We start from the raw sequence: 22,666 nt of genomic DNA on the forward strand, positions 1-22,666 counted from the left end.
CATCGCATCATCCTGCCACGGCTCGAGTCGATTAAATTTCGGCGAATTTAAGTTCCGAGAAAGATAAATATTCATATGGGTTAATTATATAAATTGTCCAATGATACACAAGGAGAAAGTTTCCGCCAAAAGGCAGCGGCGGCGGCTGGCTGGAAACTTTTAACAGTTGCGCAACCAACCCGTGGGAAAAGGCAAAGGAGTCGTCGAGGCAAGAAGGATACTGGCGCTGTCAGAGCCAGAGAACTTTCAAGTCTGATTATCCGCATACAAAGAAGTTGGCTGTTCGGTAATCAGCTGAAAGACTAAGCTGCACTGAAACAATTCTCCGGCTGAGAGACCCAAAGGACTTCCCATATGTCCTGGTTTCACCAAGCAGGCGAAGAGAGGCGAACGTCTTCCTCCAGCTGAGTATAATTCCAATGCCATGGCGTACTCTTACGCATTTGGCCGGGATATGGTGGCAAGGAAGTTCCGACGCCATTTTGCTTTGGGTTTTTGGATTTTGGCGTCAATGCGCTCGTTGGCATTTAAAACGCAGACAGTTTGCTCTAGTTGCCTCGGCGCGCAATTACTTAGAAACACACAGACGTCCGGATGGTCGGACGGAGGGACAGACCCAAAAATATCTTTATACATCAGTATCTGTATCTCAATGTATGCTTGCATATTCCCTGGCAAAAGTTACAACTTTTCTTGGCCAAAAAATAAAGAATTAGGAAACAGAACAAGATGAGCAACAAGAGGAAAGTTTTCACTTGAAATTCGAGCAATTGCTTTTGAAAAGTTTCAATTTCTGGCAGTGTGTGTGCGAGTTGTTAGGCAAATTCTCTTTATCCTCCACGCGCCAGACCAAAAACAGCAACTGAAAACTGAACTGAAGAGTGGCAAAAAAAAAAAACAAAACAAAAAAAAACCATGATGAGTTGCGTGGTGCTGAGATGGCTGAGATGGGATGGCCTGTCCTGCTCGGGTCTGGTCTGGTCTGATCTGGTCTGGCATGAGCGAGAAAAAGTTGCTTAATGAAATTGTGTCAGCGGGTTCGGCCTGTCCCGCTTGAAAGGCATCAGGAGTGACATAAAAAACACAAAACGAAATCAAGCGCGCACTTGAGCCAAATTAATTGTTGGAACAACAATTTTCAGTCTCTATAGGTTTATCTGACACAGCAGAAGAATAAACTGTCATTTTAACATTTTAAACAAAAAATTTAAAAAGACGTAGACTAACATTAAATCTAACTAAAATGTGTTGATTGTTACAAATTCTAAAGAATATCTTTATTTTCATAAATGATTCAAAAACTTTATTATTCAATTTGATTAATTTTGAATAGAACACCCTAATTTTTTTATTGTGTACCACTTTCCCATTCCTTTTTTAAACTTTTAAACAGCTTTCAAGTGCGTCTTGGCAAAGTTGTAATTACACAAAACGAAAGGCAGCAACGAGTCAGTCAGTTAGCCAGGCACTTGTCACTTTTTTCCTTTGCATCCTGGCCTGCTAACAAAACCAGCTCGTTAGCAAAAATTTTGAAGAGTCGCGGAAAAGGCCTTTTAGATTATAATCAGGGGCTTTCGATACGCGATGATGGGCAGGTTTTCTTCCTGTTCGCGTCCTGGTCCGGGTTCGGGTCAAACTTTGCGGTTAAAACCGTCAGAAAAGCCCAGGGAGACAACGAAGGTAAATCACAAAGCCATTTGCATTTATTTTTGACCTGCTTTTCACCCAGGCAGCCCTGGTAAGGTGACTTTAGCCTGTCTTTAATAGCCTGCCATGACTCGTTGTATCGGGCTAACGAAAGTTACGGCCTGGCTGACGAAAAAGCAGAAAAAAATAACAAAAAATAAGAAAAAAAGCGAGGTGAAAAGTTGCAAATTGGAAAAGCAGGAAGTCGGAAAAAAGTACGGGCTGAGCAGGCAGGGCTGCTAAGTGCAACTAAAAACTGTCTGAGTGTTGCAGTTAGGCTACCTCACTTCGCTCTTGAATCCACACATGTAGCACAGAGAAAAATTATCTTTTTTTTCAAAAAAAATATTGTAATAATTCACATTCTTGGCTTTTCCGACTTTCAAAAGACAAATATCTTGAGTTTCAGCAAATTTCTGCGACACATTCGGCTCAAAAAAGATTTCATTAAGCCCAAACTTTTAGTCGCAACTCCGAAAAGTTGCGATTTTGGCTCAGTGAAAGGACACACATGTCCATGTCTTCGCAGTTGCCATTGCCAAAAGGCGGCGCCTTCTTTGAATTATGTAGAATTTACGTGCTTTCAGCGCTTAAAGTGCAGGCATGTGTCTGTGCCTGTATATGTGTGTTTGTGGGTATTTCTCGTCCTGCCTCTTTCAAGGTGTGTGTGTGTGGGTGGGTGTGACGTGTGTGAGTATGGGACCATTAGTTTTTGTGCTGATTATTATGGCTGCCGCAGCACAGGGTAAGGATACGGCCGCAGCCACGGGATGGGTCATGCCAGGCCCACGCCCACGTGGCGCTGCATTTGTAACAGGTGAGCTTTATGGCTCTGTTACCGTTGCATTTGCCGTGTATAAGTGTGTGTGCTCCTGCATGTTTCGTATTAAATTATGCTTGCCAACGCGCTTTCAACTTGGTATTTTCCCTCCTCGCCAAGCCCCAATCCCCACTCGTTCTGCCACATGTAGGCCTTGACCCAAGTTACAGGATCCTCACCAGCATGGAATCTGATTGCCCTGAACCTTCTTTCTACCTTGGCAACGTCAAGTTTATTCAAAATTATGATGCTGGGCTATGAGAACATATTGGGCAAATATTTCTTTCAGACCTCTGTGCTCCTTTCAACTGGCTCGTCAATCATCACGTGTCATTAACAAATGCATCCTTTATCCCAACGAATATGAAACGGCTTTCGCTTTGTCATCCGCCATTGTCAAACGATTGCCTCATTCATCCTAGGATGCAGGCTTAAATTACTATGGGAGTTGGGAAAAAATTACTGGAACGGGTGGAAAAAACTATAGCTTTGTCATGTGATTTATTGTAGAGGTAGTGACTTGATGGCATTGTTTGAAATTACTTATTAATGCCTTAAAAACAGAGCTTCTTTTGTAGTTAAATTAAAAAAAAAAGAATGTAAAAAGTAAAAACATTTTCTTTAATTCAATTCGCGAAAAATAAAGCCATTTTAAGGTATCAGAAAAAGACTCATTGGGAAAAACACAAAAGGAGTCAATCGACTATCCATTTTTATTCAACTAATTTGGTTGCATTTTTTCGATCTCTCCGTTGGGAAAACCAATAAGCCCGCTGCAAAAAAAGGTCTGATTTCGGTTCTGTGGCAATTAACCAACGCAGCCAAGGAAAAAAGGGGCAACAGGAGCTGCTTCGACCATAGTTAGCCCAATTAACCCGACCAGCCGCAAGTGGCCCACTTATCCCGAGGCTGGCATCAATGGGTTCAACTTTTTGCCCGACTTTCACAGCAATTTCACAATTCCGAACAGTGGCAGAGGCACACTCCCCGTACACATGAAATTGTCATGCTCTAGTAACTGTCCTAACTGAACTGAAACTCTTTGGGAAGCTGCAGCTGCAACTGCAACTGCTGTCAATGTGTGACTGTTTTTCAGGCATTTGAGCCACGTGGTTTTCTCACAAATGCAGCGTCAGCCTGGAGGAGGAGTGGCGTGGGTGGGTGGTGGTTGAGTTGCGACGTAGCTTAAATTGAAAACCAGAGTGGAAAACTTTTGATTCGATCTGTCTAATGGAAATCGGGCCAGTATATTGGAAAAGTTTTTTGAAATTAAAGTCTTATGTTAAGCAGCCGAAAGCCAAAGGCAATTTTAAACCAAAAACCAAGAGCCAAATAAAGTGAATAATTAAATAATACATTATTTATTGAAATATCGTTTTCATCGTTTGTTTTTCAAGGCTTACATCCCATTCTATATTCGATTTTAGGGTGTCTCCAAATATTCTCCACCAGAATTTGACACGATTTCCCACTTTGCATACAGCCTGCAGTGCGGTGAATTTTTGAAAATACTTTATTCGGTAACATTATGCAAATATTTGGATCCATTGAGCTGCGGATTTGGGTGCAAGAGAAATGCATTACGTGCGGTCCCTGCTGGCCTTCAAAATCCCATCGCCCATCGCCTATCGCCCCAGCCCTAGTCCCAGACATGCACCATGGGCATAAATATTGATTTATATGAGCCTACGAACATGAATCCATACATATAACCATGTAGTCATATAGGCACGTGCATGCGGCTGACTAAATATTAATGCGCTCTAAATAAAAAGCGGCATGCACAGCTGAAATTGCTTTTTTTTCGTCTCATTTTAAGCCCTAAGCTGCATTCTACATTTTTATTTGTGCCTCCTCTGTTTGTTTCTATTTTCATTCTGGTCGCTCCAGGTTCGGATTCAGTTTGCCTCTTTTTTTTATATTTTTTTCGTTTATTTTTTGTTCGTTTTGTGTTTGTGCATTTTTCATTACAGCATTGACAGTGACAACGACAGCTGAAGTGAGCCCCAAAAGGCACGAGTTGGTGTGTGGCATGCAACAATGGATGCGCTAGTTCTGCTTCGCAGTAGTCTATATGATAGTTGTAGTTGTACTTGAAATGCTGGTGTGTGTGCTAGAAGTGTGTGCGCTGCCCCTGAGGCCTGCAAGTGCCACGGTGTGTGTTTGTGTGGCACGAAGACGTGGCACGGTTTTTTTTTTGTTTTTGTGTGACGATTTTACGGACACTCATCCCCCTTTGACATTTCCCCCTCGGGGGCACGCACAAAATGTGGCACAGCAAGTGTTCTAGTTTCCCATATTGGTGTTTTCTTTGGTGTGTTGCACTTAAAGAAAAGGAATCTAAATTACCAATCAATGTTGTTCCAAAAATATATACACACATACATAGAAGTCTACTGTGGGTTAAAAAGGGCTACGAACTTAAAAAAAGAAATCCGTCATCAGGCTAATCTTAGATTTCTTATATGTATTTAATGAGTTTATTAATATACTATATAATATATACTATATTTACCTATTTTTTTACTCTGTACAACCCCCATAGCCCTTTGGGGCACTCGATAGGTTTATTTGAAACTTTACCTTGTATTTGTTTCCCTGATTCGGCAAACCAACACTCCCCCGCTCTGAGTCTTATTGCCGGGCAATTTCTGGCTTTGTTGATTGCTTGACAAATTGCCAACAGAGTCAGCTCTAGCTCGGAGGGAGTGAGTCGACAACAGGGAGACTGAAAGAGACAGGCAGGCGGAATAGACAGACGCCGCCGGCGGAGGTGGCGGCTGCAGACAAGTGTTCTTCTTGCTGTGGGACTGCGCTGCCTTTATTGGCCTGCGAACTGTTGTTGCGGTGTCAGGAATTGACAGGTGATGCACGATTTCCGCGCTCATCGCCTGACCTGTCACTGCACTCGACAGCGCCAATGAAATGTAACAAATTAACGATTTCTCCTTTGTCCAGCTTGCCATATTTAATATTCCGACCGATTTCTACCTCGCCAGGAATGCTTTTCCACAACAATGCATGATCGGTGAACGCCTAATTAAATTATCCATATTCGGCGAGAAACCGCCATGAAAAATTTCATATTCCCTTGAAAATTGCCATGAATAAATATGAATATGCATCATTATATTTGTGCAATCTATGCGCTTCGTTTGTGCCTCTTTTTTTAGAATTATTTTTATTTATTTTTAAAATGTTTTAGTTAAAAGTGTTGGGTGTTTTTGTGTGATATTTACCGCAAATGCCGCATGCCGCAATGTATGCTATAATAAAAATAAGTGCCGTTGGTTTTTGCAGCCAGTCAAGGACACGGCCATGCTTGATGCGATATAATCCACTTGATGCCGGCATGTTGTTGCTGTTGTTGTTGCGGCTGATTGTTGTTGTGGCAGCAACTGTTGATGCCACTGCGCTGCTAGCTATTGTTGCAATTTTTTGTTGCCACTACTATGAGTTTTTTTTTGGTTGGCTGTCAATTGTTTTACATTTGCGAATCAATTTGTCAGAGCTTTAATTTAATTTCATTTGTCACTACACATTCATTTCCATTTTATTGCATCACTTTAATTAAAACGTTTGGCTTCGTTTCTAATTGTTTTTCTTTTTTGGACCACTTGTTTTTGTTTTGGCAATGTTTTTGATGGCTTTTATGTTTGTTTGTTTTTATTTCAAAACTAATTAAATGCATTCTAGGCTGCACTCATTTTCAGTCACCGCGCTTCCAATTAACCTTGCAGTGTTAATCGAGTTTTTATCCTTCTTGTTTATTATTTCAATTATCTCCTTGGGCCAGTCACAATTTTTTTGGAAGCCATATGCCAGTTTGAGTCACACCTAGCACTCATAGTTCCGCTAAAAAACAGTCCACGTTGCGTATACGCTATGTGGAAATCGCGCATACGCTCCGTTGACCCGCACTAAACACGTGAAATTGTAGAATCCGATTCGAACCCGTTACCGCTATGGTCAGACGTTAACTGATTAGGCAGCAGGAGCCTGGGACTGCGATGTCCTGTCTTCGGTTGCAAAGGATTCTGCTTCTCCAGCCGTACCAGCATGCTTGGCCAACGCTCGTCTGTTTACATTACGCTTCCGCACGCGACTGACACGAGGACACCGACACGACATGAAGACAGGCCAGAAGCCATCGTCTGCACAGTCTTCGTGGCTAGCTCGCTCTTGCCAACAAAACAGCTCTCAGCCGGAGAGAGAGAGAGTTTTTATAGCAACTCTGTGCAGGAAGTGTTCGTGTAAAATGTTTGCTTAATTGGTCCTTGGAGAGGATAGCATTCATCCAATCAAAAAGGGAATTATAAAGTCCGGAAGAAGACTTCAGATATAACTAGTATATTTTTTAAAATGAAAAATAGTTTTTTTTTATTATATTCAAAAATACTTACATGGAATTTAAGTTTCAAGTAATAGAATGTAATAAAAAATAGCTAAGTTTCAATATTTATATAAATTTATTAGCTAAAAGCATCAATAAAAATAAAATATCCAAAAACTATATAATTCAATTAATGTCCTTTATTTAAAAAATATACTTCAATATTGGTAATTCTATTTAACAGCTGTTGGGATTTTTTATAGCAAACATTTCTTAAAAAAAATTTTTATTTCTCTTCCTAGCTGCGCGTGGTTTGATTCTCCTGCTCTCTCAACTTTCTCTGCTTTCTTTCTCTCGCTTTCTCCGTGTCTCCCTCGCTTGTGCAGCCATTTGCCGAGCGCCACCATGTGGAACTCGGCTTTCATGTCGTATCGCCTCGTGAACAAACAAAAGAGCCAGCAAACCGCTTCAATTTGGGTTATTGTGCTGAAATTAGTTGGGACCAAGTTTCGGGGTCCTCAACTGGGCGAACTTTCCATTTCAGCAAACTCCCGCGTTTTTTGGCCAACTTTGTCCAAAACGAAACACCAGAACACTTTGCATACTTTGGGGCTAGCCAAAAATCCGAATGGCAACTGGCTAACACGCCTCAGACATTGTCGCAATTTTGTTATCCTAGTCAGCGGGAAGTCTAAGATGTGCAAGGATTTGAGTCTCCAAGGATAATGGAAGCTATTCCAAAATTTCTTCTACAAATGTATACTCTTAAAGAAAACATTGTCTATGTCCTTCAATCTTTAAAGGCCATTCTGTTCCACTTCCTTTCAAATAATAAACATAAATCAGGCAATGAAAACCTTGCCATCAAGCATCTTAACAAACGTATATGTTAATTCCCTCTCCACACTCCGATATCCGGTCTACTGACCCACTCAATCTCACTTTCTACGCTGTATCTGTATAAATTGCCAGCAATTTCTGTTGCCGGGGCATATAAAAAGTTACACTTGGAGAGACCCTTACTTTTATGTACCCGCAGCCGCAGATTGCTGCAGCTTTCATTATCTAAAAACAAGAAAATCACAGACAATCAGTTAACGCTGCTCAAGCAAATAAACTCGTCAGGACTCGCAAAATAAGCGTACATATAAAGGACAAGCAGGAGGCGCATGTAGAAGAATCACGAAACAGCAGAGGAAGAAGCCCAGACAGGCAAGAAGTTTGCCATCTTCGGTGCCTTTTTTGTGTTGGCTGGGTCGCCGCTCTAAGCAAACTGGAGGAAAAAGTTTGCCCAGAGTTGTTGCCCGTTTGTCAGTTCGCCAGTTTTGTCGGTTCCAGTTTGCAGTCAATGGTGCGTCATTATTTTCATTTATTGGCACAATCAGTCAACGTTTTATTTCCGGAATGTAATTAGGTAAACTGCCAGAGACAAAGGCAAACAAACACAAATACACCCAGTGTTGCACACTCCCACACACACACACATACGCATCATGCACACGCCGGAAATACCCTGACAGATGCAGATGGTGAATAAGAAGAAGATGATGAGAAGAAGGAGCAGCGAGTGTCCTTTATGGCACAGTAATGCGAGAAGTTTACGCCCAAGCGGGGCCAGCCAGACATTCAGTCAGCCAGGGAGTTCCAAGGACTCTTGAGTGTGCATTCGTCTAGCCTAAGGATGCTCTTCGTGAGCACTGAAAGAAATTATAAACCTAATACACATTTTTTTTTGTAAAGATATAAACAAAGACCAGATAAAGATTCGTATAGAAGCTTTCCAATGTATATACAGACTATTTCCACTGTGTAGTATAAATAGTACTATTTGAAGTATTCTTCTTTACTTTGCATCTGAATATATATTCACAAATATATATTTATTTATATGCAATTATTTGCCTTTCGCTTAAAGGGTTAAACGTCCAGGAGATGGAAGGATGGACGCATTACTCACATGCCAGAGGATGATGGGAAAGCACATCTTAAGAGCTGGCCAAAATTGAAAACAAATGAACTGGGCCAGGGAGATAGACTGCTTAACAAGGGAAAACAACTCAAACCAAATGGAAGTGGAAGTGGTAGTGGCAGTGTGTAGTAATGGGGATGGTATGGGAAAAACAAGCTGCAAGTCAACAGCAAAAACGGCAGCTAGTGAAAATTTCAAAAATTCTGCCACCTTTCGGATGAAGCGTCAGCTTCTCCAACATCAGGTAGCTGGAAATGGAAAAGTTTTTCGCGCGCGGCACGGCGTGATGAGATGAATTGCTCGCTGTTCCAGCTTACAATGCCCATGCCAGGACTGGGCTATCCACCTCGGAAAACCCCATCCTGGCCCGCGCCCCGGAAGACCCGCGGAAAGACACCCGGAAAACCCAAAGCCGGCAGCTGGTTGGTTGGCTGGCTGAATGGCTGTGAGTGAAGTGAAGCGTTCCAGATAGAATTTGAGCGCAGTAAATTTTTCAATCGACTCGCTAATAAAGGCAATAAATATTCGATTCGCTTTCCTTTGCCACCACCACCGTCCTGCCACCTCTGCTCCGTCCTGCCCGCATTACACCACCCAGCTTTTCGTTTCATTTCAATTCTTTTCGTTTCATCTTGTTTCGATTGAAGTATTTGCTTTTTGCTCTCGGACGGATACTCGCTTTTCTATAGTTTCGTATTATGTTTGATAATCTGCCGAGGACTTGTGCTACTGCTCCACGTTCCACGCTCCATGGTCCATGGTCCATGGTCCTTGCATCTTTTCTTATCGACTCTAGTTATCCTGCAATTGTTGGGGTCCTATTTTCAATTTTCCTGCCGCTTTGTTTTGCTTTGCCGTCCTTGTTAGACATTGCGACAGCGAAAATTTCATTTCGTTTCACTGCATTTCACGTTAAATTCAATTTAACGTGCTGGTATTTTTCACTCCTACCTTATTCACCGACCCTGGTCGGAGGGACAGGGACGAACGGACAAGGAGCATTATTTTGGCAAACATAGCTCACAATTTCCACCGTTTCCAGCGCCGTTTTTCCTCCCATTTTCCGCTTCCCATCTGCAGTGCATTGTTGTTCCCCGTTGTTCGCAGTAAATAAAAGGCAACGCAACAAAGCAGAAATGAAGAAATTCCCCAAAATGGAAATGTGTCACACAACGTCCCCAGCCTTGGACTTTTCTTTTCTGGATCCAAGCGGGTCGCCGGGCTAGGTTGGATTTCTAGGTTTGGGTTTTCCCATTAAGCGCATAAATGAGGCTTAAGCTGGCCCCACAAAATCACAGTGGAAATGCACGACCAGTATGACTAAGGACTCTTGGTCAAGGACCTTAGATCTAAACTGCTGACACTGACGAACATTGGCAATAGTTTTACAGCCTCATTTTCATTTTTCAGCCGTTTTCCATAGGCTCCCGGAATTCAGCCAGCACTTAAGAAAATTGAATATGGAAATTGATTTTTATTGTAATTCTTGCCGATTCACTCGCCGCCTCTGCTGCCTTTCCCTCTTGGTTGGAAACACTGCCAGCCCGGGATTAGATTATCCAACAGTTGGCATCATCGATTTTCCCTGGAATTTTACTCCCCTTCCACCCGACGAACTTTCGCCGAAAGTTTATTGAAATATTTAGCGGGAACTTAAGTAATAAGTTGCCGAATCAGTACGCAAAAGATTAAAGTCCAATAAACCAGTGGCGTGGCGGTGGGAAATCCACCATCCAATCGCATTCCAAGGAAACTCTCGCCTCACCCTCAAAAACCAATGGCAGAGATCGGGTTTCCATTGGAAATTACTGGCAAAAGTTGGCCAGATAGTCGTAATGGGCTTTTGAGCTCGAAAATGAAATTCCCTTGAAGTGCTTCAATATCACCTTCGGGCTGATGCACAATGGTCGCTCTGTAGTCATAAATGTCGTCGCAACTCTACTACTGCTACTGCATTGATTGTGTCCCAGGGCTTTCACTCCCTCATACCGCATACCGCTTTCCACTACCAACTACCCACTAGGCAACCAGAATTCGTGTCGTTAATTATTTTTTCACAATATCCCACTGACGAGCTGCGAACAAGGCCCAAAACGAGCTGCCAAGCGGCCAATTATCCGCCATAATGCTGTGATTTAATTTAAAAACCTGTCAGAGAAGCGGGGAACGGGTAGCCAGAGGCGGGCGAAGGATCTTCAGCATTGTGGCATGTGTCAGTGCAGGACACTCCATCTTTTCGGGATGACAACGAAAAACAAAGAGGGGCTTTGTCCCGGCAATATCTTGTTAATTATGCCCAAGGCTGTGAATTAACTGTGGGGAGCGGAATATATGATGACAATGACACCTTTTGCATGTCCGAAGCACTGCAATTTACGACTTAATCTGCGCTTAACCGGACCAGGAGCAGCGTCTTTTGTTTGGGCGATTGCAATATGGCTAAAATGCAAGAGTCCCTCAACCATTTGGCACTCTCGAATGAACAAAGTCCAAAGCCAGCTTACCGAACAGCTTATATCCGTTTAAGCCATTTCATCAAGGCGATCTGAGACAAAGGCGACTCACTGCAATGGCGCTTAGTTTGTTGGCCAACTGAAATTTATTGTTGGCTTGCAGTGAATTGGCAATCAATTTTTTCTTCCATTATTGGACAAGACCACTAGTTTTTTATGTAATATATTGTTGGTGTATGTCATCCAATTGTGGTTAATTAAAATGTCTGTTTTGCTGTTTGGATAAAATTATAAAGGTAAAACGTCAATGGCAGTAAACACATTTTCATTTTCATGGAAATTTATTATTTTCTGAAAGAGCTTCAGAAAGAAAACAAGAATATTTTGTTTCATAGTTATTTACTTTTTCAAATGAATAAAAAGCCAAACCATAACATTTGATACATTTTTCTAGGCTCTTTTCAAAAGCCAATTAAATAATAATGGCTCGACACAAGTTCGACAAGAGATCATAATAATTGATGTAACTTGAGGGATGTAGTTTTCTACTCCAGTGGGACCCAACATTCCAAAGGAGGCCACACTCCCAAGAGGAAGGTGCAAAATGCTACAACTTACTACTTAATCCTGGCTTAAGTGGCCACCCCTTCTTAACGTCTCTTTCTTTCCTCTTCCCCAAATCCCCCAAATGGACCCTGGCCCAGTTGAAATCCCGTCCAGGCAGTCGAAGCAAAAATCGAAAGCGCCGCTCTTTGTCTTTTGTTTGCTGATTGCATTACGTCCTGGAGGCTTTTGGTAGATCTGCTGGAATATACAGAGGTATACGTATATATGGGTAAGTATGGAGAGCACAAGTTTTAAATTAAAAGTACGACGTCGGCTTATGGAACAGTTTATATCCGCTTAAGCCAAAGGAAACCATACGGACAAGACAAGACCAGCCACCGAATGGGTGGAGAGGTGAAAATTTTCCACTGCCCAGCTCATTCATTGTATGGCCGAAACAATGAAACTGGCCAACGACCAATCAGAGAGGCCTGCCAGCTTTATCATCAATTATGATTCGAAGAATCTAATCACTTCAATTTCTATTCGTTCTTCCCACTTTTAATCGTCTCGCGAGTTTCTGGAGAATTTTAAGTGACGTCAAAGCAATTTCTTGAGAATTTTTTTACAATTTAATAAACACTTTTTTGTTGTTTGATTTGGTTTGCTCATTTTGGGAATTTTAAATGAGGTACATACATACGTAGTACGTAGGTCACATGCACCCACGCAGAGGCGAAGCTTCAGGGAAATGGAAAGTAAACTGTCGGCACATGTGTGTTTATATTGCTAATAACTTGACGTCTGCCTTTGTATTTGTCTTTGCCAAAATGAAATTAAATTCCTCGTGTCAGTCAGAGGAACATTTAACCTTCAGTGAGCGGTGCGGATCCTGGGGAAAAGGAGTCAGACCATGGGACTGTCACAATCAGACTTGAAAGCCTCGGGTCCGGAATGTGTGCGTTTCAGTTTTGTGGCAAGGGTGGGCTCTCTATGCTGGCTACATAAACTAAAATAGAACTTTTGATGTCGGGCGACAACACAGCAACAGTTTGCTGACCACCGGGGCGAGGCAAACGACAAGGGAACAGAGCGGATAGGCGGTTCAGGGAGGTGGCAGAGGAATGTAGGGCCCTAATTAGTTTTTATTAGGATGCACATGTGGCTGCCGCTGGCTGGTCAGGTGCGATCTCCACTATACAATACCATTATGACACAGTGAAAAAGAGGGATAATAAACATCGGTTTTTTGTTAGTTAGACCATTAAATTAATTGAACCTTATTAAACCTGATTTTCAGAAAAACACTGTATTAATTTTAAATTTGGAAGAAAAACGATGCTTTTAGTTTTTTCCTTGGTGTAATAGCAACAGTCTCTTCCGTTTTGTGGCTTGACTGTTGCCGGAAACGGAAGCGGATGTGGATGCGTGTGCGTACCGGGTCTGGACGGCACGGTTAGTGCTGCAACTGTTGCAACTGCAAGTGCAACTGCAACAGATGCAGTGACCCAAACACTCAGCAAGTATGCATGCGTACAAGTGTTGGTGCGTGGATGAGAGTGGATTTAAGTGGAAAACGCATCATGTGGTTAATGCACTTTAATTGCCTTTACCCGTCCCAGCCCGGACTGTTGGCAGTTGTGGCCACTGCACCGCCCATTTACCACCGACCACCGCTAAAAACCACCCACCAACCCATTCACCCACACACCTGGCCCGTGCGCGCCATTTAACTTGATTAAAGTTCACATTTGGATAACTTGGAGGCACTGCTAAGCTGTAACAAAAGCGAAGCGCAGCACTAAAACGTAATATCCTCCAGTAAAATCAACTGGAAAACCAGGGTAAACCAGTAAATCTACGACACACAAAGGAAATGTTACACTCCAGCCTCTGATCCTTCGTCCCCTCGATTTCTTTACTCTTCCGTGCTCCTCCGCGCTCCTACACTCTGTGCAGCTTTTCCGACAATTCCCCGGCGTGCAATGAAAGCGTTAATAAATTTCATGAGTCCTCGCATAAAAACTTCCGCCCACCTACTCTTCTGGCCAGCACTTCGGGCTTTGAAATGCAAATTGTGATTCCTGGCCCCTTGCTCGCTTGCTTTAAAAATGTAAATCACATTTACAATCAGATTAAATCTCAATAAGCATTGGACTAAAATTCAAATGCCATTTTGCCATTAGACCACACAAATATTGTCACAGAAATCAAGGCAGGCCGCCCCTTTACAAAGTTACCCGCAGAGTCCGCCCAGAAGTGGAGTCATTCCGTCCCCGTTCCAGATTTTCCTTTTAGACTTTCCCACACATATGGCGCAGCGGGAATGTTCTCCCCTGCCCAATGCCCCCTTGCCTCTTATTTATTTAAAAACATGGCAGCAACTGCGTAGCTACACGAGAATGTTGCATTGAATTAACATTTAGAGAACACACACAAAATAATACCTTGTTCAGCAGGCAACAAAAACGGAGCTACATGTTACACATTTTTAATGTTCTCTGATGCCACTTTAGGAATAAAAATAAAAAAAATGAATTTTTTAACGGGTGGAAAATGCAAACTAAAAAATAAATGAATGCAAATAATTTACAATGGAATAAAGTGTTGGCAGTGGAAAGTTTTCCCTGGGAAATTAGCATAAAAAAATTATTATACATTTCCCTTTGGGGGAAAAAAACAGCAGAGATAAATCGTCGAACTATTACCGAAGAGGACTCTTCAGACCTGAAGAGAGCCCGATGAATGGGCGGGAAAAATAGCTCACATACATATTCCAATGAAGTTCACACTTAATTGATCTCAGTGTATTAAGTGAATGTTTACGAACTGTTTTAAGTGTTTCGTTTATGCAGCTCTTCAAAAATTAATAAATGTTCCTTTAATTTCTTTTTCCAGTTGGCAACGTGGGCAGTCTGGTTATAAAAAGATTTATTCAATCAGAAATTAAAGTACAAAAATAGCTGATAATGTAGTTGATATAAAAAGTGCTTATCAGGATCTGATATTGTTTGGAATAAATTATATAAATTCCTCATTTTACAAGGGTCAACCTTAAAATATTTTAAAGGACTTTTGGCAGTGGCGGATTTAACAGGTGGGCAAAGGCGCGCTTGCCCACTGCACCCCCACGACGAAAGTCTTTCAGGGCCCCTCGTGCTGAAAGTTACACCTTCGATTTCTTTTCCACAAATCTGCATCAAAATCTGGGAACAAAATATTTTTAAGATATTTTGTCAAATTTTCTGGGCTGTCCCCTTCAAAATGTGCAAAATGCATGGGGAGCCCCATATGACCCACTGCGTAGGCCATATCTTAGGAAATATTCATCCGATTCTTGAACGGAATACCTTAAACGATTTATGGATCGATTCTTCATAAATCTGCATCAAAATCTGGGAACAAAATATTTTTAAGATATTTTGTCAAATTTTCTGGGTTGTTCCCTTCAAAATGTGCAAAATGCATGGGGAGCCCCGTATGACCCACTGCGAAGGCCATATCTTAGGAAATATTCATCCGATTCTTGAACGGAATACCTTTAACGATTTGTGGATCGATTCTCCATAAATCTGCATCAAAATCTGGGAACAAAATATTTTTAAGATTTTTTGTCAAATTTTCTGGGCTGTCCCCTTCAAAATGTGCAAAATGCATGGGGAGCCCCGTATGACCCACTGCGAAGGCCATATCTTAGGAAATATTCATCCGATTCTTGAACGGAATACCTTAAATGATTTGTGGATCGATTCTCCATAAATCTGCATCAAAATCTGGGAAAAAAATATTTTTAAGATTTTTTGTCAAATTTTCTGGGCTGTCCCCTTCAAAATGTGCAAAATGCATGGGGAGCCCCGTATGACCCACTGCGAAGGCCATATCTTAGGAAATATTCATCCGATTCTTGAGCGGAATACTTTAAACGATTTGTGGATCGATTCTCCATAAATCTGCATCCAAATCTTGAAAAAAAATATTTTTAAGATTTTTTGTCAAATTTTCTGGGCTGTCCCCTTCAAAATGTGCAAAATGCATGGGGAGCCCCGTATGACCCACTGCGAAGGCCATATCTTAGGAAATATTCATCCGATTCTTGAGCGGAATACTTTAAACGATTTGTGGATCGATTCTCCATAAATCTGCATCAAAATCTTGAAAAAAAATATTTTTAAGATTTTTTGTCAAATTTTCTGTGCTGTACCCTTCAAAATACCCTTCAATGTACCCTGAAAAAATTTTGACCACTGGGCCTTTTTCCTTAAATCCGCCGCTGACTTTTGGCAAAGATATAGCCTTCGCCAATTTTCATATTGTCACTCTGACGAATTTGCTAATTTTTGAAGGAAATAGAATATTTGACAAGAAATTTAAGAAATAATTTATGTCAAGATTTTGATGCAGTTTTTGACGGAAAATCGATCGAAAACTCTTTTAAGGGATTCCGATTGAGGATCGAATATGTATATAGAAAAGTCTAAAAAAATAAGTTTTTGTTCGATTTTTTATTCAGTTTAATGATAAATCTATCCAAAATTAAAAAAGGAATTTTCCTTAAAAATCGGTTGATTAATGACATAGATACAGTGTCATATTGCGCCACCCATACATTTTTGAAATTCTGAAGAGGTCCCCTAGAAAATGACATCAAATCTAAATAGAAATGTTTTTCAATATGTATGTATTTGTAAAATCGATGGAGTATAGATTAACAAGTATTTTTAAGTGTTCCACCTTAGAATCGGATTCCAATTGGCAGAGGATTTATTACCATTTATTATTTGTCACAGAATTTGTTATGTGACTTTGTTTTAGAAGGTCCTTTTTAACGTAAGCTCATAAAATATTTCTTTAAAACAGCAGGACATTTTTAATAACCCTCCCTAGTGTTTTGCACGAGCTATGCTCTCTTTCCGGTTGCACTCTTAAAATTAAAACTGCCATTGTGCGTGACTGTCTAGACCGCGCATTTATTTGCCCATGGAGCTGCAGTAAACAAAGGAAATGACAACGGCAAAGGATGAAGCTTGAACAATGCGCAACAATATATACAAGCACGCCTACTGTCGTGTCGTGCACTGTACGCAGGCATTCCATTTTTAATGACAGCCAGTCAACAAACGTGGCCCAGCTGGTGGTGAGGGAGGTGGCTTGTGTTTAAAGCATCACTCGAGCTGTCTACCCTCATAACTCGCATAAATCATTGCGCTTTTCGGGCTTGTGTAATGAAAGCGCTTAACAGCTACTCGAGAACTCGAAACTCGGAACTCAGTTCCCAGATCCGGCACAGAAACAGAAACAGAAGCCGCAGCAAAAGCCACTTCAAGCGCATTACATGACTTAACACTCCGCGACTCTCGAACAAGAGTCAGCAGTCGGTAGTCGGTAGTCGGCAGTCGGTATTTGGTTGTCGACACTCCACAATGAGAACCATCAAGCCAAAATGATATGACACCGCCAGCGACAACCCAATCTGATTTAAGGATAGGCCAAGGGACCTGCCTTGGGTAGGGAAAGGGAACAGGACTGTGACTTGTGGCTTACCTTGGAGACTGTCAGGACAAATAAAACGGCTGCCCACATTCAAATTAGCACTTGTCGCCCGTTAAATCTGGCTCCCGGGAAGTTCAAGTGCCACAGATGCGCCTGGCAGTCACTGTGTGCACTCGAAAAAATTGTCAAAAAATTATCACAATAATATTTAAGAAGTTAGTTTAGTTTAGCCTGGATTATCAAATCTAAACACAAACACATATTTACTTTTCAAAGAAAAATATGAACTTACCTTAGACTCTTTTCCCACCATGTAGCACTGCCAAAAGTTGGCTCTGAAACCGCTCTGCCTGCACTTTATGCTTTTGATAAATCATTTGAGTTGCCACGACTTTTCCACCAAGGTGCTTGGAACAATGTCTCAGCTTATAAATCTTGTTTGGTCTATCGCGAGATGTATGTGAGGGGCACACGTGGAGCCAGAGTTTCTCCTTTTGTCTCCTCGAGCTCCAGGGTTGTGTGTACTTTTTGATAAATACGCGGCTGACTCTTTTGGCAGCCGGTCCAGTCCACTCCACAGGAACTTTTTCCTGGAATGATACCACTTGGTGCTTGGCAGCTCTGCAGATTGGCATGAAAAATGAAAAATGCTTCGAGAATCCGTGAATATGCACGAGTCGAGTGCGTGCCAAGCTAATTAAATGGAAATCAATTTCTCAGCCACATCGACGCTGCAAAGCTATACATACATGTGTATATAAATATATATTTTTTTTTTTAATGGTCGATAGCGATGTTAAATCGATACATAAATGCGGGAGGTGATAACCGAATTCATGGAAATTGGTGGGTTTTTTGCCTAAATGACCTTAGCCAAGACCAAAATAGTTATCAGCCGTGGTTCTATCAGTTCTGAGAACTGGATTCAAGTTCTCGGAATAGACGAGAGCTAGACCACTGATTTATGGTCTTGTAATCGGTAGATTAAGATCCATCTTTAAGTAGCTCCTCAAATGGATGGAGTAAATCACCTCGCTGGTTGGCTGGGTTGGATTTATTAGCGCCGTGATTCAGAAAAGCCAAAATAGCGCCTTATATCATATCATTCCATAATGCAGATAAAAAGGTACGCGTCTGTCAGACCCTAAGGGGACGTGTGCCGGGTTATCAGGTAACATGGGCGTTGATTGGAGTTTCATTTTACTTGGCAACCACTTATCTTAGCCTGGAGCTGGAGCTGGAGATGAGTTTTAGCCAAAAACCTAATTATAAGAACATTTAGGATGTCTTCTTGTTTTTTTTTTGGCTCTATCTTATCGTAGTGCATTGCCAATTAGTGCAGGCCCAGAAGAATCTTCCCCTTCAGAAGCTGCTATATATAAAGAGGCTGACACTTTGCAGAATCATTAATTCGACAGTAATTGGAGAACAATCAGTTAGAAATTCGAAGATGCAGCTTTTTACACAAGCCCTCATTCTGGCCGTGGCTCTTGTCAGCGTAAGTTTGCTTAAAAATATGACACATTTTTTATAGTCTGCAATTTTGGCAAAAAACTACGATAAACAATTAATTTATCAAAGACATATGTCGAATGTTGTATAATTAAACTTTTACTCACACCCCGAAGTATACAAAGTTGCAAAAAAAGATAATAAACACAAAGTCACTTTCTCAAGATAAGAAAAAAACCACTTCACTTAATTTAAACAAAAGTATATATTTTGTACAAATGTTCATCGTAAAAAAACTAAAATTACAGGTCAGTGCTGTTCCCAACTTTGGTGGTGATTTGAGCCTTTTCCGTATGGTTATGGGAGAGGCTGAGTCCCGGGTCCTGACTCCCGCTGCCCAGACCTGTGCCAACAACTACCTGAACGCCACCCAGAAGAACGGAGACAAGCTGGCCAATGCCACCAACCTCTGTGAGGAGGCCGCCAATCGCACCACCGTGGCCAACAGGCAGCAAAGCAATGCCACAGTAACCCTGATCCGCACCCAGCTTCTTAATCTGGAGAAGAACCTGGAGCTGTGCCGCAACGAGACCGATTCTGCAAGGTTCCTCAACTGCACCACTGCCACTGTGAGTTCGAGTTTGTACGAATAAGTGACTTTGACACTAATAATCCGACTCATCTTTGTAGTTCGATAAGAACCTTCAGCTCTTGGACACCTCCAACTCCCAGGCTTACCAAACTCAGACCCTGTTTGTGGCCAACACCACCCAGGTGGCTGCTGCCAGGACCAACTGCATCAGTGCTGCCGTTAGCGAGGCCAAGGTGGCTGCCATTCAATCTGCCAATGATTATGACAGCTGTGTGGCTAAAACCCAGGCCCAGCGAGACATTCCTCATGAAGAAATTAGGCCTGTTCAGGAGGAGGTTTTCCAGCAGCCCATCCAGCATATCCAGGAGGAGCCTATCCAGGAAGAGCCGATTCCCCAGCAGCAGACCGTTTTCTAGAAAGAAAATTATAATGAAATAAAAACAGTTCTCTGTAATTACGATTAGTCATTGTGTTTTTCCTTATAGATAGAAGTTTGTTTTTTTTATTTTAAATCAAAAACCCTCCTTGGCCATAAATCATAGAATTTCCCAAGCCCCTTTCTTACTCATTCTGTTTGGGGCTTCCTGCCACTTCACTCCAGTTCCGCGTTCGAGACTTTATCATAGTGACGCGACCACTCATTGTTATCAACAAATAAACTGCTTAAGACTTATCACCTGGCCACCACACAACGGCCTGATTGCGGCCGCAATTATAGATAAATTCAATTAATGAATACAAAATAAAATATATCAAATTCGAAGTGCTTTAAAATGGTCACCTGCCATTGAAATCGAACAGAAACGAACCGAACCCCCAAGATGGAGGTTCTCGGCAAAATTTTATTATTGTGCTCACTGCTAGTCAGTGCCCAGGTAACAGTTCACATAACCTTTTAGAGAAGGATCGCGTTATATAACACCGCTTGTTTTTTAAGGCTTTCAAGGCCCTCGAACCACCCAAGAGCTCAAACAAGCCGCAATGGCAATCCATGCTGTTCGATGCTCTGACTGGAAATCTTCCAGAACCCCAGGCTTATGAGAATGCTGACTTGTCGGACTGCACTTCCCTTTACACGGTCGAAAATATTGAGATTCTGGTGACGGCTGGAATCAAGATCCATCGTTGCTACCAACTGGATGCCAACGATATCAGACGTTATCTTGAAAGCAACGACTTCCTTTACACCAAAGCCATCTTCGAGGCAGAGCTCTTCGGCTGTTTGCTTCTGGACTCGCGACGAAAGACCCGTGAATGTTACGCAGAGACCGTATGTATTTGTTTTGCTATTCACTTTTAAACGGTAATGTATAAAATATACCCTTTTCAGATCCAAAACCTGCTTGGTGCTGTGCGTCCCAGCCAGCGGGACTATCGCCGCAAGTGGGCTTGCATCCTGCGGGAAGTTGAAAAGGCGGTGTTGAAACTCGATGCCGCTGAAAAGAGTCTGGCCAGTTGCCTTGTCCAGATCGCTCCACCCCAGAACAGTACCTTGCCACCGAATGTCAACACCACCACCGATGGCCCTGGATGGGGCACCACTCAGTGGCCCAACACGAACACCACACCCAACTTCACCATCACCACCACCGAGCCAAACTGGGGAAATTCCACCCTGGAACCGACCTTGAACACTACCTTGGGACCGAATTGGAACTCCACTGAAGGACCCTGGTGGGGCAACAACTCTACTGAAGGACCCTGGTGGGGCAACAGCACCTCTGGACCCAACTTAAACTCAACTGAAGGACCCTGGTGGGGCAACAACTCTACCGAAGGACCCTGGTGGGGCAACAACTCTACCGAAGGACCCTGGTGGGGCAACAGCACCTCTGGACCCAACTGGAACAACACGACTGAAGGACCTTGGTGGGGCAACAGCACCTCTGGACCCAACTGGAACTCCACCGAAGGACCATGGTGGGGCAACAACTCTACTGAAGGTCCCTGGTGGGGTAACAGCACCTCTGGACCCAACTGGAATAACTCGACTGAAGGACCTTGGTGGGGTAACAGCACCTCTGGACCCAACTGGAACAACTCCACGGAAGGACCTTGGTGGGGTAACAGCACCTCTGGACCCAACTGGAACAACTCCACGGAAGGACCTTGGTGGGGTAACAGCACCTCTGGACCCAACTGGAACAACTCCACTCAAGGACCTTGGTGGGGCAACAGCACCTCTGGACCCAACTGGAACTCCACCGAAGGACCATGGTGGGGAAACAACTCGACAGAAGGTCCTTGGTGGGGCAACAACTCTACTGAAGGTCCTTGGTGGGGCAACAACTCTACTGAAGGTCCCTGGTGGGGTAACAGCACCTCTGGACCCAACTGGAACAACTCCACGGAAGGACCTTGGTGGGGCAACAGCACCTCTGGACCCAACTGGAACAACTCCACGGAAGGACCTTGGTGGGGTAACAGCACCTCTGGACCAAACTGGAACAACTCCACGGAAGGACCTTGGTGGGGTAACAGCACCTCTGGACCCAACTGGAACAACTCCACTGAAGGACCTTGGTGGGGCAACAGCACCTCTGGACCCAACTGGAACAACTCCACTGAAGGACCTTGGCTTGGAAACTCAACCCAAGGACCTAACTGGAACAGCACTCAGGCCCCGGTCTGGAACACAACCACCGTTGGGGCTCCAACCACCACAGAGGGTAACTGGTTCGATCACCTTATGGGAGAGATCCGAAACATCTTTTAAGACCAGAGAGCATAAACCCGGTCCGGTAACGGAAAGCGGAGCACTGGTGGTATAAGCTTCTGGCTGTCCAATAAATAAAGTAATGTCGCATTGAAAAGCTTTTGTGATTAGCCTCTAGTGGGTGGCAAATCGATGCGGGACGCTCCACTTGGCAAGTTGATAAGCCAAGGGCTTCGACGGGAAGAAAGCGAACCGCAAATTAGACAGAACCACAGCCTCCCATCGAGGGCCACCCGCTTGGGGCACGGACTGATTAAGATTTATTAGCCAGCTGCTGAGACCACGTGTCGTGGACGGCTGGGGAAAATGATGGATTTCAGTGAGACGTCAGCAAAATATTTCCAATACTGGGCCCGAGCGTGGCCTTGAGTTTTGTTCGAGGCCCTTCGCCGAACGGCTTTCCCTTTTATTTTTTTGCTGTTGTGCCAAAAACCCGCATACATAACGAGCAACGAAGCGCCATAATTAGTTAGGATCTATCACAAGGACTTCAATAATGAGCCGGCCTCCAGCTAAACCAATAAAATAATCATGGATTAAATAAGCCTTTAGTGGAACAGAAATCACACAGGGCTTTGAGCTAGGGGCCAAAAGGTTGAATAATTGCAG

The 22,666-nt window shown here is 42.9% G+C and overlaps 3 protein-coding genes across 5 annotated transcripts in view; 2 read left to right on the forward strand and 1 right to left on the reverse strand.

Moving 5' to 3' along the window:
- The window catches only part of dpr13 (defective proboscis extension response 13), a 31,273-nt gene extending 25,121 nt beyond the window's left edge, over positions 1-6,152 (reverse strand). The window contains exon 1 of the mRNA XM_017238831.3: positions 5,746-6,152. Within this exon, the coding sequence (XP_017094320.2) occupies positions 5,746-5,860 (115 nt within the window). The 5' untranslated portion in view covers positions 5,861-6,152. The remainder of the gene's footprint in view (positions 1-5,745) is intronic.
- A 12,571-nt stretch (positions 6,153-18,723) lies between these two features.
- Positions 18,724-19,757, forward strand: LOC108123425 (uncharacterized). The gene is made up of 3 exons (XM_017238551.3): positions 18,724-18,795; positions 19,058-19,378; positions 19,440-19,757. Exons 1-3 carry the CDS (start codon positions 18,748-18,750, stop codon positions 19,755-19,757), a joined length of 687 nt encoding a protein of 228 aa, XP_017094040.2. The 5' UTR covers positions 18,724-18,747.
- Positions 19,758-20,128: 371 nt separating this feature from the next.
- Positions 20,129-22,154, forward strand: LOC108123403 (secreted protein C). Of its 3 annotated transcripts, none has more exons than XM_070278964.1 (4): positions 20,129-20,216; positions 20,279-20,611; positions 20,672-21,522; positions 21,664-22,154. In XM_070278964.1, the coding sequence occupies exons 1-4, from the start codon at positions 20,163-20,165 to the stop codon at positions 22,055-22,057; spliced, it is 1,632 nt and encodes a 543-aa protein (XP_070135065.1). In that variant the 5' UTR covers positions 20,129-20,162; the 3' UTR covers positions 22,058-22,154. The 3 variants fall into 3 exon arrangements, with proteins under 3 accessions (XP_070135065.1, XP_070135064.1, XP_017094016.2); XM_070278963.1 differs by having other exon boundaries at positions 20,672-21,001; positions 21,032-22,154; XM_017238527.3 differs by having other exon boundaries at positions 20,672-22,154.
- Positions 22,155-22,666: the final 512 nt, after the last annotated feature.

Source organism: Drosophila bipectinata, chromosome 2R, assembly GCF_030179905.1.
Source record: "Drosophila bipectinata strain 14024-0381.07 chromosome 2R, DbipHiC1v2, whole genome shotgun sequence".
Lineage (NCBI taxonomy): Eukaryota > Metazoa > Arthropoda > Insecta > Diptera > Drosophilidae > Drosophila > Drosophila bipectinata.